This window comes from Hydra vulgaris, chromosome 12 (genome assembly GCF_038396675.1).
Source record: "Hydra vulgaris chromosome 12, alternate assembly HydraT2T_AEP".
Taxonomy (NCBI): Eukaryota; Metazoa; Cnidaria; class Hydrozoa; order Anthoathecata; family Hydridae; genus Hydra; species Hydra vulgaris.
The window spans coordinates 13,772,918-13,790,884 of NC_088931.1; the positions used below are offsets into that span (position 1 = coordinate 13,772,918).

At 27.9% G+C, this 17,967-nt stretch overlaps 2 protein-coding genes across 5 annotated transcripts in view; both read left to right on the plus strand.

The window, feature by feature from the left end:
• The window catches only part of LOC101235649 (serine/threonine-protein phosphatase 6 regulatory ankyrin repeat subunit A), a 133,213-nt gene extending 129,577 nt beyond the window's left edge, over positions 1-3,636 (plus strand). For both annotated transcript variants that reach the window (XM_065812258.1, XM_065812259.1), the window contains exon 32: positions 2,495-3,636. In XM_065812258.1, coding sequence (XP_065668330.1) covers positions 2,495-3,526 — 1,032 coding nt within the window. In that variant the 3' untranslated portion in view covers positions 3,527-3,636. The remainder of the gene's footprint in view (positions 1-2,494) is intronic.
• Positions 3,637-5,815: 2,179 nt separating this feature from the next.
• LOC101235555 (serine/threonine-protein phosphatase 6 regulatory ankyrin repeat subunit B) overlaps positions 5,816-17,967 on the plus strand; it is a 95,314-nt gene continuing 83,162 nt past the window's right edge. For 2 of the 3 annotated variants that reach the window (XM_065812261.1, XM_065812262.1), the window contains exon 1: positions 5,820-6,295. In XM_065812261.1, the coding sequence (XP_065668333.1) occupies positions 6,230-6,295 (66 nt within the window). In that variant the 5' untranslated portion in view covers positions 5,820-6,229. Of the gene's footprint in view, positions 6,296-17,967 lie in introns of all 3 variants that reach the window. The other variant, XM_065812260.1, reaches the window with a different exon arrangement.

Consider the following 17,967-nt stretch of genomic DNA (forward strand, 5'->3'; position numbering starts at 1 on the left):
TGAAAAGACGTAAAGTAGAAGACTTCCAACTGCAGTTACAGAAGCTTAAGTAAAACTATATACATGTGGATGTATATATATATATATATATATATATATATATATATATATATATATATATATATATATATATATATATATATATATATATATATATATATATATATATATATATATATATATATATATATATATATATAATATATATTAGAGATGCCACAAATATTCTTATATTATTTTATACTATTCGGTATTCGGCCAAATACCAAATACTGAAACATGAAAAAATTCGCATTTAGAAGTAGATTATATTACTATATATTACTATAATAATACAATAAACAGATTAATCAAATAGTAATTATGTTATATATAAAAGATTCTATTAATCACAAAATTTTTTTATTTAAAACTAGTTTAATACTCCAAATTTATAAGTGGTAAATTATGATGATTGAAAACAATTTTTCGGGCATTTGTTGAGAGCAAATGATTCCGCTTTTCCTGGTAAACTATACCTGCTTCAAAAATAGCCGCTCACTATATACGCTACTGCCTGGAGATGATAGGTAAATCTTAGCAAATTCTACTAGACTTGAATATTGTTTTGCATTAACTGACCATCAGTTGTAAGGGTCTGCTTTTCAATCTATACGAACAGTTTTCGTAAATAAATCAATTTCGTTTTCTGTTGAACTTTTCCGTTCTACATCTTTATCTGTGTGTGTGTGTTTTCTGTAGCAAATTCCTCAAAACAATTACAGAAACTATTGTGTATCTCAATTGTTTTATCATTTTCATCTACATTTTTTTTCTTACGAAGTGGAGATGAGTCATCGGTGCTACTAAACATTTCAAAACTTTATTTCAGAGCTTCTAAAAGAATTTTTTGTTTTGCTCTTTGTGTTTTTTTCTATACCCAAGAAATTAGTTTTGAAGCGTGGATCAAGAAAAGTTGCAACCAGAGATTTGCCATTTTCGTCAAAGTTGAACCGCGCTTCAAATTCAGATTGAAGCAAAGATCTCATTGTGATAAATTCGGTGTTTTCTGTGCTGTTTCTTCTATTCCCAGGTATTTTATCAACGTGACAACACGTGAAATAACCTCAGAAATGCAAGAAATACCCGAGCTGGTTATTTTTGTAGTTTCTTCAAACGGTTATTGTTGTATATAACAACAAAAAAGCGAGCTGTTTTGTTGTTATATACAACAAAACAGCTCGCTTTTGCTCTAGTAAACGCTCCAATAAATAATATGTTAAATTTCTGCGTGTGCTTGCGTCTTGTATTAATTGATGGTCTGGCAGTTTAAGCTCTTGACGAATGCATTTTAGTTTTTCTTGTGCTATACTAGAGTGGTTATAATTAGTGACGATTCGTCTTGCAGCAGCTACCATCTGTGTTATTTCTATTTGAGAATTTAGCAATACAAATTTCAATTCAAGTTTCATAATATTTCCAAATAGGTGATTTTTTATTAAAAGATGCCATTTTTTAAGCTTTTTGTAAACAAAAATTTGAAATAACACAACTTTTGTTACTATTGTATTAGTCTTATTAAATTAGTATTAGTGGGAAAAGCATCTTAAAAAATAAGTTACTTAATAATAAAGTTTTAAAATAACATTTTTAAAATTTTATTATATGTTGGTTTATTATTACTCTTATAACATTGTAATGAAAGTCTTGTTACTAAAGACAAATAATTAATGAAATTGTAAGAACTTCTTTTTTTTATTTTAATTTATTTTCTTTTTTGTATTTTAAAGATGGCTTGACTAACTCTGAAATTACTTTAAAAAAAGATTTTTTCTTGAAAAAAAATTTTTGCACATTAATTTTTATCATTTAAAAAAATTTTGAATGATTCGCAGAATTTATTTTATTTTTTTTTTTTATATATATTTTTTTTAGTCTATTTTTGAACCTTTTATTGTAAGGTTCATAAGCGAGAAGATCCGATTTCGATCCCCACCACTCCCTTGGTAGTACTGCGCTCAACTTGTGTCTCCATACAGCAGCCTTGTTCTTTAAGGTTCGTTAAAGAGTTGAGAGAGGGTTGTTGTAACAATAAAGTAGCCTCCTTGACTGTAGTGGCCCTCTCAACCTTGGGGAGGTGAAAAAGATTACATTCAGTGCTTCATGTTTTTAGTTTGTAGTTGTTGTTTTTGCTTTTTAATTATCTTTTTTATAATTTTCAAATTAAATAATAGTTGCGTGCAGCTTTGTTGGAAGTGGGTTAGTATTTTTAAAATGTATGCTTTCATATGGGCTATTTCTTACCAGAACAAAAATTGTAATCAAACCATTTTTTAACTAAACAAGCCAGATTTGTAAAAAAAGCCTTTACCAAGGGTCTGCTAGGCAATCTGGTATGGCTCGTTAATATAATGTAGGGTCCGTGTGCTTTTGCATACGTATATACCCGGTTATAATTTGAATATATTTTATATTTACTATATGTTTTATATAAGTATAAAATTTCAACTTTTAGACGTTTCCAACTTATGCAGAGTATATACTGGTAATATGGGCTTCTGGTCATTTGCTAGCAGAAATCACAGAACCTGAATCGCAACCTTTACGGATTTTTACCCTATTTCTTATGTCAGCTGCGTTTGGAACTCATATAGTAGCATTATTTATGAGTACCACTACTCGCGAAGAAATTTTATATGGAAGAGATAATATTCTGGGAGTGGTTTTAGTAATGCTAATATCTCAAATTTTGTTATTTCTTTCACTAAATAAGATCTTCGGTCCATGGTCAGTTATGATCGAAAATTTAGTTATTGATGTATGCAAATTCCTTGTTATTATGTTTTTGTTCATCTTTGCTTTTACCATGCATACGGCTGTTGTATTTAAAAGAGTGTATGGTCTTACTGAAACTGATATAACAATCACGACAGTTCCATATGCTGATAGATATATTCAAAACGGATTTTGGGACATGCTCTATGAGAAGTTCTTTGGACTTTTTGGATTTACACAACCTCCTGCAACATTATCGCCTTCTGAACAAGCAACTAATCCAAGCTCCACATACATAATTGGGACAATAAGTTTTGCACTGTATGAGATTTTAGCTATAATAGTTCTTCTCAACATGTTGATTGCCATGATGAGCAACACTTATACGAGACTAGACGAGCAGTCTGATATAGAATGGAAGTATGGACGAGCAGGTATTATTCGACTTATGACCAAGTCGTACTCTATTCCTATTCCTGCAAACGTGCTAGCAGCACTTTGTTCTATAGTTTATGTATGTATAATTCATAATGGATGCTGCTGTTTGAAATCATGGAAAAGCCGTTTTATGTCGATTTCAAAAGAAGATCAATCTATTTCAAAAGAAAATCAAGAAAATTTACAAAGCACTATTTGGGATGTTGTTAACTGGTCGATTATAATAGATGAGTATATGTTAAATAATGGAATAGAGGATCGCTTTGCAAAAATAAAAAAAGCAGCTGCAGCTATGTCTGATGAAATTTTGAAAGTTCAATCCTCAGCTAATTAAGAAAATTTAGTTAACTTTTTCGGCAGAGTTTTTCAAAAAAAAGTTTCTTTTTAATTTATTTTCTGTTTTATATTCAGATGCATTAAAAAATAAAAGAGCAAATAGTTTCATTTATTGTGTTTTTGAAATTTTAAATCTGTTATTTTGAAGTTTTAGATTAGTTATTTTAGATTTAGATTTTTTTTAAAGCAAGTTATTATATAACTAGTGAAAAAATTGCTTGTTTTGTGGTTAGTTTAAATTTACATTTAAAATGTATCAAATTAAACAAAATAAAATGACGTTTAAACTAATTTTTATAAAGACGTCCAACGGACTTGTAGTGTCTATAAGATGTCATGTAACGTCTTACGGACGTCTTTGCCCGCTAGGATAAAAGGTAGAACTAATGGTAAAAATGAATATTTTTGCAATACGCAATAATTTTTTACCGCAATTTTTAATTGTACTCTCGAGTCCTTTAAACAAGGAGGGCGGGGGGCGTTTTTTAATTTTTAAAAAACTTCCCAGCCACCAACACCGATGTTGATGTCCTTAGTAAATACAAAATAAAAAAGAAAACAAGCAAATAACCCATTCAGAATTAATGGAATATACACTTGTAAGTAAAAGATATGTTTAACTTTACCACTGGCACTAATGTCGATGCTATTTAAGTCTATATAATAAGATGGTTGATAAGTAAATGATACCTATAAAACTTACGAAGTATTTAATCGTATTGGAAAGATAAATGAAGTTTACCACTGCTACAAATATTGTTGCCACTAAATTATAATTCTTTTATTAATAATATTTCATCAACTAAATATAAAAAGGTAGCTATTAGTCATATATATATATATATATATATATATATATATATATATATATATATACATATATATATACATATATATAGACACACACAGAGTTTGGCAGCTACCAGACCACCCCTCCCCTCAAAGCAATAATATCCCCCCTTCCTCCGCCTTCTTCCTCCACTCTAATGTCCAAAGTTACCGAATTCATGAAAACAAATATTAGGTACTTAAAGTGCGATACCTGGTAGGCTATCTGCAAAACTTTATTTTTTGATGAAGTTTGGGAGGTGAAAAGAAAATTAGTGTAAAAAATTTAACAAATGGTTTTTAAAAATAACTTTTATTTGACAACATCTTACCATGAGAACATCAACAAAATTTTGATAAGTTATAAAATCAATAAATAAGTTAAGAACCATACATAAAAGTCACATAAAAATTTGTCTGATGCTACTAAAAAGAAAAGTTCAAATAATGATTTAGTTTTTTAGCGTATTTATCGGCTCTTGACCTCGTGATTTCCGTGCGCCTAATATATATATATATATATATATATATATATATATATATATATATATATATGTACAAATTCAGTGGTTAAAATTAAGTAGTCCATGCAAAGCCTGATAATTTATTTTTTTATTTTTGCCAATTATCTCGAAATGACAAAAAAGTGAATTATCAGGTTTTGCAAGTCCACTCCTCATATATAACATGTATTTTTTGAACATGTTTAACAAATTTATATTTGTTAAAAATAGTTTGACAATCATAAAGATTTCTAACTTATTTTAGAAATAAAGTATTTTTAACTTGTACTTCGTTATTAAACTTTCTTTAATATTATTATAAGAACCTAGAGAACTCATAAGAAATTTGAACTCGTAACGCACACCAGTCCGGGTTTTAACTTTCCGTTCGAAGTTCTTATCAACTAAGCTATCCAGCAACAATTTAACGCCAAAATAACGAATAGTGTTCACTTTTTTCAAAATTTCCCGTTATATTGGCGTTAGTTTTTTTTGAGTTTAGTATGCAAAATTATCGCTGATAAAATTCTGTCGAAGAAAAAAAAACAGTGGATTATAAAATTGGTGCTGAGATCAAGTTAATAGTATTGAAATATTTGACTGAACGGTTAGTAAATTTAGTAAAAAATGTATTTATACCCCAAAAAAAGAAAAAGGTTTATTGTATTTTTGCCAACAAAAAAAATTTCCGGTTTTTCCGGATTAACTATTTTGGGTTTTATTGGTGTAACTATTTTTGATTAGATATTGAATATTTTTAATTTTTCTTATTTAATGTAAATATCTGTTACCGAATCCTAAACTTATTCTGAAAATAAAAAAGTCATACTGCTCTTGTAAATATCTAAATTTGTTTTCATAAAAGTATTTTTTAAACATTAATATTATAAATGGCTGCAAATAAATAATTTGTCGACTTGTAAAAAAATGAATTATTATTACATAGCAAAAATTTTGAATACTTTACAAGCGCATAATAAAATTGTTAGCGGTTTTTTGAACTAGTGCTTTTGTACAGCTTTCAAAACTTTGCGTTATTAGCAAATGGAATTACCAAATTAAAGAAGTACTGCTAAATAACGAGTAAAACAAAATAAGTGATTAAATTAATTAGTAAAACAAAGTAAAATGAGTTAAACTGGAATATCAAACCTAGTTTTATTATACAATACATAAATTTATTTTCAACTTTGTTGTTTCAACATCTTGAAGAAATAGATAATGCTAATGAAATTTCCGATTAACCTTTTTTTAAAAAGGAGTTGATGCCGACAACAGATTAAAAAATATTTTCGTCATTAAGTGAATATTCATGCAGTTACTTTTGTTTGATTGAAAAAAAAGATAAAACAGACATAAAAAAACAGGGTATGGTTTCATATGCTGAAAATTTGTTAGTTGAGAAATCTGAAAACGACATTCAAGATAACTATGATGTAAGTTTTTTATATTTATACTTATTATACAGCTATAACAAATAAAAACAAACAAAAATTAAACTAAAAAAAACTAAAATTAATACAATGGAACAGATTATTAATTGGAAAAAAAACACAAAAAAACTGCTCAACAAACTAAGATAAAATGAATATTACTTATTCTACTTTGGCTTGTAAGCAGTGACGGATCCAGCATTTTTTTTGACAAGTGTTTGAGACAAGAAAAGCCCTAAAGTTTCATCCCCTCTACCCCAAACGTAAGGGCAACAAGTTGATAAAATATTTTTTGTACTATTCTCAACTAGACTATACTATGAAACTTAAAATTTATCAATGAGATAACTTTTAAGATAATACTATGAAAGTTAAAATTTATCAATGAATGTTGAGAATAATATAAAAAATATTTTATCAACTTTTTGCCCTCACGTTTAGGGTAGAGGGGATGAAATTTTAGGGTTTTTTTGTTCCCAGCCTCCAATCATCGCAACTTTTTGCCAAGCATCATTATTTGACATAAGTATAAACTTATGTTGAAGCAAATGATTGGAGTTTGCTCCGTGTCTGAAAGTTAGCTTTCTCAAACACCAAAAATTACTGGATACGTCACTGCTTGCAAGCTTATGTAAATTCATTATTTTGTTGTTTTATATATTGTATAAACTATATAATATGCAAAACAACAGTTAAACAAAATCTCAAGTAATAAGTAACTTATATTTTACGTTTAGCTATATTGTAACTTTGGAAACATGTGTTGCAAACATTTTATATTGTATTGCAAACATTGCAAGGTAAAATGCAATGTTTCCATTGTGAATATTCGATTGTACTTTCATATTAACTCAAAAATGTTAATAAAGTACAGTAGTAAGTAAGTTGCGATTTAAAAGACATTGCGAAATAACTGCAAAACCGTGAAAACCTACAACGATAAAAGCGAATTTTTATTATATAGTTCATTTTTTAGATTATTTCAGTAGGTTGTCCAAATTACTTTCATTTAAAAAAAAAGCTTTTTTAAACTACGTTGGTTATTTTTTTATCTTGATCAAGTTATACTAAATATTATATGAGGTTAAGAATTTACCTAATTTTAAAAATATTTGTAAATATCGTATGTGATTTGCTAGCAGTTGCTAGGTTATCAATTCCTTACAACGTATCGAGCCCGAAAATTTAAAACTAACCCTTGAAAATTACTCTAACTACAAAAAAAGCCCCTAAAAACAGAGCCGACGAAACCGGGGAGGGCTTCCCCCCCCCCCTCACTTTTTCACAAAGAATCTTATTTTTAAAGAAATTTCTAGATAGGGTAGATTAGGGTAATATGAGCATACTTAAAGATTTTTTAAATGTAAGCAGTGAAGTTAAAATTGCCTTTTATATTTTGAATCGACTTTATGTGGTCATAACAGGAATCAGTACAATTAGTGTACATTTATATGCAGTAAATAGCGGCTATCATCTTATTAAAATAGTATCATCACGCATAAATAAATCTGTGGCGCGAAATTTTGGTGTTAAAATAAAAATAATAATTATATGTTAAAAATATGTTAGCTATAAATCCAATTCATTTTTGTTTGAAAAACAATGCATAGAAACATTTAGTTTTGATTTTATTTAAAGATGCTATTTTTGTGTAAGCCAGATTATCTAGTACTTTTCATTGAAATTACTTAGTATAAAGTCCTAATATCGCAATGGTTTCAATTTCTTTTTGAATAAAAACAAAACATAGTAAAAAATTTTAATATTTCAACAATACTAAATATTTTTCTGTAATTTGAATTCAAAAAATTTGAACTTTTATCGTTCAAAGGTTCGAGTTAATAAAATTGAAAAAATAAGTTTTTTTTTTTTTTGCGGAAAACAAAATAGTATTGTTTTAATAGAAAGTGGCATAAACTTTGATCTTTTAAGTTTAAGTTTTGTTAATAAAGAATCACTATTTTCAAAAATTAGTTCTAATTGTCAAGTTGGTATTTTTTTGGTCTGGGTAATATGAGCACTTTTGCTACTTTTTTAAAACCTCTGTTTTTTAAAGAAAAAATATCGGGTGCCCAATATCAAAGTGGATCATGAGTAGGGATCCCTAAAAATAGTTTATTCGCAAAAATTTTGGATCCAGCAAAATTATTTTTGAAAATATTCCAATTTTCGCTAAAGGTGCTCATATTACCCTAATCTACCCTAATATCTAGAAATCTATATTAAAGAGGACTTTTTTTAGAAATTGACGATTGTGCCCAACCACTTCGAAACCCGTGTCGTCGGACCTGAAAAAATTAAAAAATCCAATTAACTTTAAGGCAAAAAACATTGCAACTAAACTAAATACAAACAAACACATCAATATAATCGCTAAGTCAGAAGCATTCATTACATTAAAAGACAACAAAAATAATTTTAATAATCAAAAACCTTGCCGCCTATTGAATCTGGCAAAAAGATAACTCGGCGTTGTCTACAAAACTTAGATAAAATTGACAAGAAAATAAAAAACAAATTAAAACTAAACCAATGAAGTTTTTTTCATTGGTTTATTTTTTTCACCGTTGAAGTAATCAAATGGTTTACAAGCTTAAGCGACAAGCAACACTATGTTTTATTGTTTTTTTTTAAACATTTATTTAACCATAAAATTGAAAAAATTATAAAGTTATTTATAATTTTACAAAATTAGGTTTGGTGTCACTCGTATAGTTAAAAACTAGTCATTGGAGTGATAAATAAAATAAACAAATAAGGCATAAAAAAGTAATATAGATAGCGACAAAAATAAAACAAAATAAAAAGAAGAACAATATTTAAAAAAGCGAGACAAATAACACAAAAAAGGGAAAAGATGTATAAACTGACATGAGAGATAACGAATGAATGAGATAACGCAATGTTTGACGATCAGAAGAGTGATATATAATATAAAATATCCTTTTGTTTTCTAAAGAAAAAAACAAAAGAATATTTTATATTATATATTATGGTATATAATATATTTTATACAATGATGAGACAAAAAATAAAATAAAATAGGATAGATTATTTTTTATTATTTTTTTTTTTTTTACTTAAAGTTTATATTTCACAAACCATAAATTTTTGTATAATTTGTTGGTTTTATTTGTTTGTTTTTTAATTATTTGTCATTTTATCTACGAGGACTTATTTAAATATATTGCTATTACTATTATGGTAATATGAGCACCTTAAGCAAAAATTGAAATATTTTTAAAAATAATTATGCTGGATCCAAAATCTTTGCGAATAAACAATTTTTAGGGATCCCTACTCATGATCCACTTAGATATTTGGGCACCCGAAAATTTATCTTAAAAACACAGAGGTTTTAAAAAAGTAGCATAAGTGCTCATATTATCCAGACCACTTGGTAATTTGAACACTTTAAATTAGCTCAAAAAAATAACATTAATTACGTAAAAAAATACCAACCTGATAATTAGAACTAATTTTTGAAATATAATGATTCGTTATTAACAAAACCTATCATTAAAAGATCAAATTTGAAGCCATTTTTTGTTTAAACAATATTATGTTTCCGTGAAAAAAAAAGTAGCTCGTTATTTTTTCAATTTTATTAATTCAAACCTTTGAACATTTAAAATTCAAATTTTTTGATTTAAAATTATAGAAAAATATTTAGAATTGATAAAATATTACAATTTTTTACTATGTTTTTTTTTTAAATTAAAAAAAGCAATTAAAACCCCTGCTATTTTAGGATTTTAAACTAGGTAATTTCAATGAAATACATTGGGTATTATTATAGGTATATATGTGTGTGTGTGTATATATATATATATCATATTATTATAGGTATATATGTGTGTGTGTATATGTATATACGTGTGTGTGTATATATATATATATATATATATATATATATATATATATATATATATCATATATATTAGGTATAAATGTGTGTGTGTATATATATATATATATATATATATATATATATATATATATATATATATATATATATATATATATATATATATATATATATATATATATATATATCATATATATTAGGTATAAATGTGTGTGTGTGTATATATATATATATATATATATATATATATATATATATATATATATATATATATATATCATATTACCCTAATCTATCCTACACGTCAACATAATATTTATACAACTCGACCATGAACTTTACCTATCCATCACAAAAAATATACTTAACAACGTTTTAACATTTGCAAAACAATTTATTAATGTAGAAAATCGTTATTATTTTTCAACAATGAAACATGAGTAAAAAACGGCGTAACGGGTGATGTGGAAGTTATCGGACAAAATAAAAACGTCAATAACTTATTTATAAATAAAAAAACAAACTACTATCATATTTTTCTTAAATAATACATTTATCTTTCAATAAAAATATATTATCTTTTATATGAAAAAACACCACCATTTGCAATTGATCTCAATTTTGCTCTGACGCCTTTCATATGCGACTCTAAAAAGTTTAAATCAATTTCTTGTAGTTTTAGTTTAATGCGATCAATCAAAACTTGCTCTGTTGAAGCTTGCCAATCTCCCTCGTAAACCTTCTGTGCCAAATGTTCCCAAAAATTTTCAATTGGTCGTGCTTGAGGCACATTTGGGGGATTGGATTCTTTATCAACGTAATAGATATATTGGTCCATCCAATTTAGAGAATCTTTAGAATAATGAAAACTTGCTAAATCTGGCCAAAATAAATAGTTGAAGTCTCCATGATACTTGTAAATAAATGGAAGAAGTCATTTTTCTAAACATTCATTAATATAGGTTGATGAATTGATCGCTACAGCCTTGGAAGTGCGAAACAATGGCTCGGACATACCACGGTCAGATATGGCTATCATTAATAATTTTTTTGGAAATTTCTCTTTTCCTATAAACCGAACACTTTCTGGCCATGTCTTTTTGTTGTTTGTGTAGTATCCAGAATTTCCAGGCATGTTGTCCCCTGCAAAACAAAAGTATTTTTCGTCATCGATGACTAGAAGCAATTTTGTGTTATAAAGTTGGTTAACTAGTTTCCTGCTTCTTTTCTTTGCCTTTATCTGTTGTTCTATAGTGTATTTTGGAGTCTTTTTACGTTTTCTATATTTAATATTCATTTTTTTTAACTGACGACCAATTGTCGATTGATTTACACCGAATTTAATACCTATTTTTCTCTGACTGACCCCTTTTCGATTGTTGACAAGTCTCGTTAATTCGGCTTTCTTTTCTCTAGTCCAGGATGTCGGACAACCAGGGTGCTTTCTATCAGAAAACGATTGAACAGTTTAAAGTCTTTTTAGGTTATCATATATTGTACTTCGAGCAAATCCTTCCTTTTCAAAATGATTTACGATTTTTTTTTTTTTTTTTATATTAGGTTTATTTACAAAAAACATTTTTAGTCGCTTTCGAAAAGGTTCTCGTTCAGCTGCATTTAACCTCATTTTACCACAAAAACTAATTATTATGCTCAAGTAATAATCAGTTTTTGTGATAAAATCAAAGATAAGCCACAAAAAATAATTATTATGTCCAAATAATGAAATTAGAATTTGTCCGATAAATTCCGCATCACCCGTTATAATGATTGTTTGGACGTCACGCTAAGATGATAATGCGCAAAAAAACTGTTGCACAGTTTTTTTGCGCATACACACACACACACACACACACACACACACACAATAATGCGTAAAAAAACTGTTGCACAGTAGACAAAATCAGAAAAAATATAACTGATACATTTAAAAACAATAGATTCCAAATAGAAATCCAAACCATTTTGACAGCGTTAATTTTCTTGACGTCACTTTTAATATTTAAAATAACCTTTTAAAAAAACCAACTAATCTTCATTCACACTGAATTAAATTACCTCAAGCCCTTAAGTAGATTCTTCTCTCCATTAATGATCACAAAACTCTTTGGATATAAAATATTCAACTCATCAAAACTAGTATGCAAAGAAGCACTTAAACAAAATGGTTTTAAAAATTTCAACTTAAATTACAACCCAAAAAACAAGGCAACTCCCCCTCCTTCCCCCAAAAAAGTAAAAAGGAAAACAATTTGGTTTCAGCAAAGGATTTTTTTGATTGATTGGAATTGTGGAAAAAGAGACATTCGAATCGTAAGCAATCATTTAAAAATAAAACTTTCAAATGCCTCAAACTTATAAATGCCCAACATGAAATAGAAAAGTAAAATATCATGAAAACCAAACTAGTTTTTAAAAAAGCAGTAAACCTTTTGAGAGTTGCAATTTAATCTTGTCATGATTCCAATAATAACTAATGTAATTATTTTTATTTTATTACTGTTTTATAAATTTGTGTGTGTTTATATATATATATATATATATATATATATATATATATATATATATATATATATATATATATATATATATATATATATATATATATATATATATATATATACACACATATGCGGTAGTAGTGTGGTGGTAAAGCGCTCGCTTAATAAGCGAGAGGTTCCGAGTCCAATCCCCACCACGTCCCTGGTAGTACCGCGCTCAACTTGTTTCTCCGCGCAGCGGTCTTGTTCGTCAAGGTTCGTGTTTCGGAATTATAGAGTTGAGAGAGGGTTATAACCACTATTAGGTAGCCTCCTCATCTGTAGTGGCCTTCTCGGCCTTGAGGACGAGAAAAAAATATATATATATATATTTAACATCTGTCTTTGTTAAAATAATCAGCCTATCGCATCCGTGATAGCCTGATAATTTTAAGTATGCGCTATATCTTTATAAATCGATAAAGCACATACTTTTGATTTCACCAAAATTACAAGTAGCTACTGTCAAAATTATAAGAAGCTACAGTCGAACTATTGTCAATGGAGTAGATACAAATCGTTACGCTTACTTTTCTAAAATTTGAACAATTTATTATAATACAGTAAAAGCCACAAGCTTTTACTATATTGTAATAAAAGTTCATAAAATTATAATTAAAGTTTAAAACAAGTAACACAGGTATAATGCACAAATGAGAAAATTTTAAACGTTAAAATGCGGGAACATAGTGCTAAAAATTACTTCTAGCCCAAACATATGTAGGGAAATTTCACTTACATACACTAACTACTAATTTAGAAAGAACACGCAAAAGAATGCTGGTACATCAGTTAGGGGTTTGGGTTGAGGCAGGGAAAAGGGTGTAGATGTACCTAGGACCTCTTTGTACCTAGGACCAATTTATTTGAAAACTAAAGTTCTAAGTTTTACTTCTCAGTCAAGCGATTATTTATAAAAGAATTTATTTTTTAATGCTATTTTGATTCTCAGAAAACATTTGCATGGCAAGCTAAAATCGGAAAACGCTTTTTGAGGGTCTAAAGTAAAGCTTTGGGCTGGTATCTTATATTATTTTACAATCCTAATAAAAATGCTTCCATATAGATCTTTTTACATTATATGTGGGCATCCATATTTGAACATTACGTAACAAAATGTGTTACGTAATGTTCAAATATGGACGCCCACAAGATTTTTTGATGTTCCAGATAAGATACTTTCACGCATTGTGCAAATTCCAAACTTAAGAATGCTCATACCTATGCCAAATGAGGAGGCTTGGCTAAAAATTAGGATGGTAGAGACCTGAGAATAAAAAGCCCTTAAACGTTTGTCTTTAACTTGACTTTCTTAAACTAAGCTTAAATTAATTGACAGATTTTAAATTGCATACAAAAATGTTGTATATAATAATATAATATGCAAAATTTACAACCCCCTGATTTTTTTTTTTCTGGGGGGAACGGGGAGGTATTTCAGAAAATTTACATGGTCAACTTTTGTTATTTACAATATTTTTCAACATAACTTAAAATCTGTCGATAAATTAAAATTTAATTTTAATTTATCGGCAGGAGGGGAGAGAGGAGGGGGGGAGGAAATGCCTTAGGGTTTTTATATTCCCAGGCCTCCTCCATCTCAATTTTTGCAAGGTTTTCCCATATGGTATGAAGATACTTATATTTGAAGTTGTTGTACCTTTTTAAACCCCTTTATATAACGGGCTATTTGATTATTTTTTTAAATTGTTTTAGGTGCCCCAAGAAGTCCTTACGGTCTTGACACAAAACACCACGGAAGAGCATTTGAAAGAAAGTCTCCTTCCTTACCAATGCTATAAAACTTTCCCAGCGGTGGCGTAGAACCGCAGATCCCTAGCATCCGAGGCAAGCGCGCTAACCACTGTGCTACGACTGCTCTTCTTTTATATCTTAAATCATTTTACCTATGATAATACACAGTTTTTATTGAAGAGATATGATCATATCAGTTTTCTCATTTTAAGACAAGTCCCGGGTTTTGAGAAAATCCGGTTTTAGGTTCACAAACTTCCCTATTGAAGCCCCAAATCTCCAAACCCACATTTCCGCGTGTTGGTTGTTATTTACCGATTGAAATTTTCCGCATTCCGCACCTTGATAATACTTTTTTTTTTTAGTTTTTTTTAGTTTAGCTTTAGTTTACATTACTTACATGTCGTGATTTACATGTAATATAAACATATAAACTTGGAATCTGGAAGAAGATCATAACGATCTTGTCGCCAGAACCATATAAAAATTACAATATAAATATAATATAAAATAATACAAGTAGTTTATGACAAAATAACAATCCAAAACATTTGAAGTAATAAATGATTAAAATGATATCTCAAAAATATTTCAATATATTATCCGTTGAAAAAATAATATTCTTTCATTTGTTTTTAAAAACAGAAAAAGAGATAAATGGATCAAGTTAGGCTGGACAATTTTATTCAAGAGATAAGGTGCTCGATAATCTATACAAAATTGATTAAACTTTGTTTGACAAAAGAGTTCTTTTAAATAGATTTTATTTCGCAAACTATATTTATTCTTTACTTTAAAGGTAAATAGATCTTTAAAAACATGTAATAAAGGGTTGTTCATGCAACAAAACGTAAAACAAAGTATTATACAAGTTAAGTTCATAAACGTTTAATACATTCATATCTTTGAATAAAGGTTTTGTGTTTGAAAAATAATTAAAAATATATATTATTCGCATTGCATGTTTCTGATGGCGATAAAAACATTGCAATTTACTTTTACCTGTACTTCCCCAGGCAATATTTGCATAGTTTATATAGCTATGAATAAATAAGTAGTATAGTTGTTTTAAATTATTTTTATTTAAATAGTTTCTGGCTTTATAGAGGATTCCAATACTTTTTGCAACTTTTGTTGATATATAATCAATATGAGTTTTCCATGTCATATTTTCGTAAAGATAAATACCTTGGAATTTTAAAACTGAATCTTTTTTTATTTCTACTTCATCAATATAAAGTTTAGGTAAATCATTAGGCAAAAAACATTTTTTTTGTTGAGGAGTGGAAAAGAATCCACTTTGTTTTGTCAATATTTAAGGTTAGTTTGCTGCATTTAAACCAAGTAGAAATTTTTATAAGTTCTTTATTCATATTTTAAAAAAGTTTGTTAATGTCTTTGTTTGACCAAAATAAATTGGTATTGTCTGCAAACATGATGCTCATAAGGTTCGAGGCCTTATTTAGATCGTTAATGTATACTAAAAGAAGTGGATCAAGGATAGAACCCTGTGGAACACCAAATTTTATTTCAATAATGTTTTATTTTGAAAACCAATAGAAAGCATTTCTTCTCTGTGGTAGACGAATTGCTTTCTATTTAACAAGTAGCTTTTATACCATTTGATTAATTTACCAGTTATTCCGTAGAACTCAAGTTTTTTAAGTAAGATATCATGATTAACTATATAAAAAGCCTTTGATAAATCGACAAAAACACCAAGTGTATATCGTGATTTAGCAAAAGAATTTGAGACTTAACGTGTAAACTGAATAATGGCTTGTTCAGTTAAACTACTTTTTTTAAAGCCGAATTGATTTTTATATTACAATATAATTTTATATTACAATTTATTTGAAATCAGGTAGTTGTATGTCTTTTCAAAGATGATTTTTCTAAAATTTTTTAAAACGTAGGAAGGATAGAAATAGGGCGATAATTATTAATGTTTAATTTTTCTTCGTCTTTATAACTTTGGCAATTTTTAATAGGTCAGGGAAAACCCCTTGTTGCATAGATGTTTTGAAAACTTTAAATAAAATATTTTTCAAACTTTCATAGCAATCTATAATTATGTTCCGGTTTATTCCATCCGCACCGATTGCTTTACGTCTTTTTAAAGTTTTGAAGGCTCTTTGAAACTCTTCAATTAATAAATCTAGGAATAAGTCATGGGGAGAAAGTAAATTATTTGAAGTTGTCAAAAAATCATTAAAGGAAATATTTGTAGAAGGAATCCTATCAGCCAGCCTACTTCCGATATCAGTAAAGTTTTTATTACATTATTCCGCTATTTCATTTGGTTCATATACACATAAATTGTTTATTTTAACCATTTTCGGAAGGAAGATTGAACAGGTTTTCTGTTTCCCCGTTATTTCTTTCAATATTTTCCATATTTGTTTTGAGTCATTTTTATATTTAGTAATTAGATAAGAGTAATAATTTTTTTTCAGGTTTTTACGAATTTTTTCAAATAGAGTTTTGTAGTTTTTATATATGCGTAAATTAGCATGAGATTTTGTTTTTAAATTTTTATATACAATTTTTGTTTAATTTTGAAGAATTTTTAAGATCCTTGGCAATCCAAGGACTTTTTAAGGTTTCTGGTTTTAAGGTTATTTCGGAAACAGGAAAATTTTCATCGTGCACCGAGAAGAATGTATTAAAAAACTTATTATAGGTTACATTTATGTTTTCATTAAAATTTATATGCTTCCAGTTTAACAATGATAATTGATATTTAAACGTTTCTAAATTTTTTTTGTTGAAAATACGTTTTCTTATAGTTTGACTTTTATTAGTGTTTGGAGTTAAAATTGTGTTGATTGTTAGAAAAATGGGAAAGTCGTCTGATATATCTGATTTTGTAATGCCTTTGTTGTCATTTTGCTGTCATTGTTAAAAACATCGATTGTTAAAATATTGTCTATTAGGGTGGTTGAGTTTTCTATTATTCAAGTAGGCCGGTTGATAAGCGGTATTGCTCCTGATACAAATATTTCATCATAAAATTTTTTTATTTTTTTGTTTTCGCTATATTGTAAGCAACCCTGATATGGAATCAGGGTTGCCAGGTTTTTTTTCGGGCACAAGCCAAAAACGAAACAAAAATAAACCAGAAATAAACCAGACCAAAAAAATATATATATCATAATTTTTTGTTTTAAAGCTTGTTTATATTTTATATTTTGAAAAAATGCTTTTTTATCTAAAAATTTATCCTTGAATATTATTTCTAAGAGAGGGAGAGCGGAGGAGTAGAACGAGTTTCTGAATGTTTAATAGGGTGCCAGTCCAACCTTCATAGTGGCGTGGGGATAGTAGTTCACTCCCTAATACCTATACTAAATCCTACACTATTAATCTGTAAAATATATATATTTTTTCCACTTGCATATGGATATAGATTTCTTTTCCAACCTTTACGATAATTGACTCCATTATTTTAAAGTTCTAATAAAAAATCTTTTGCCTCATTAAATATGATTTGATCCAAATAAATGAATGCA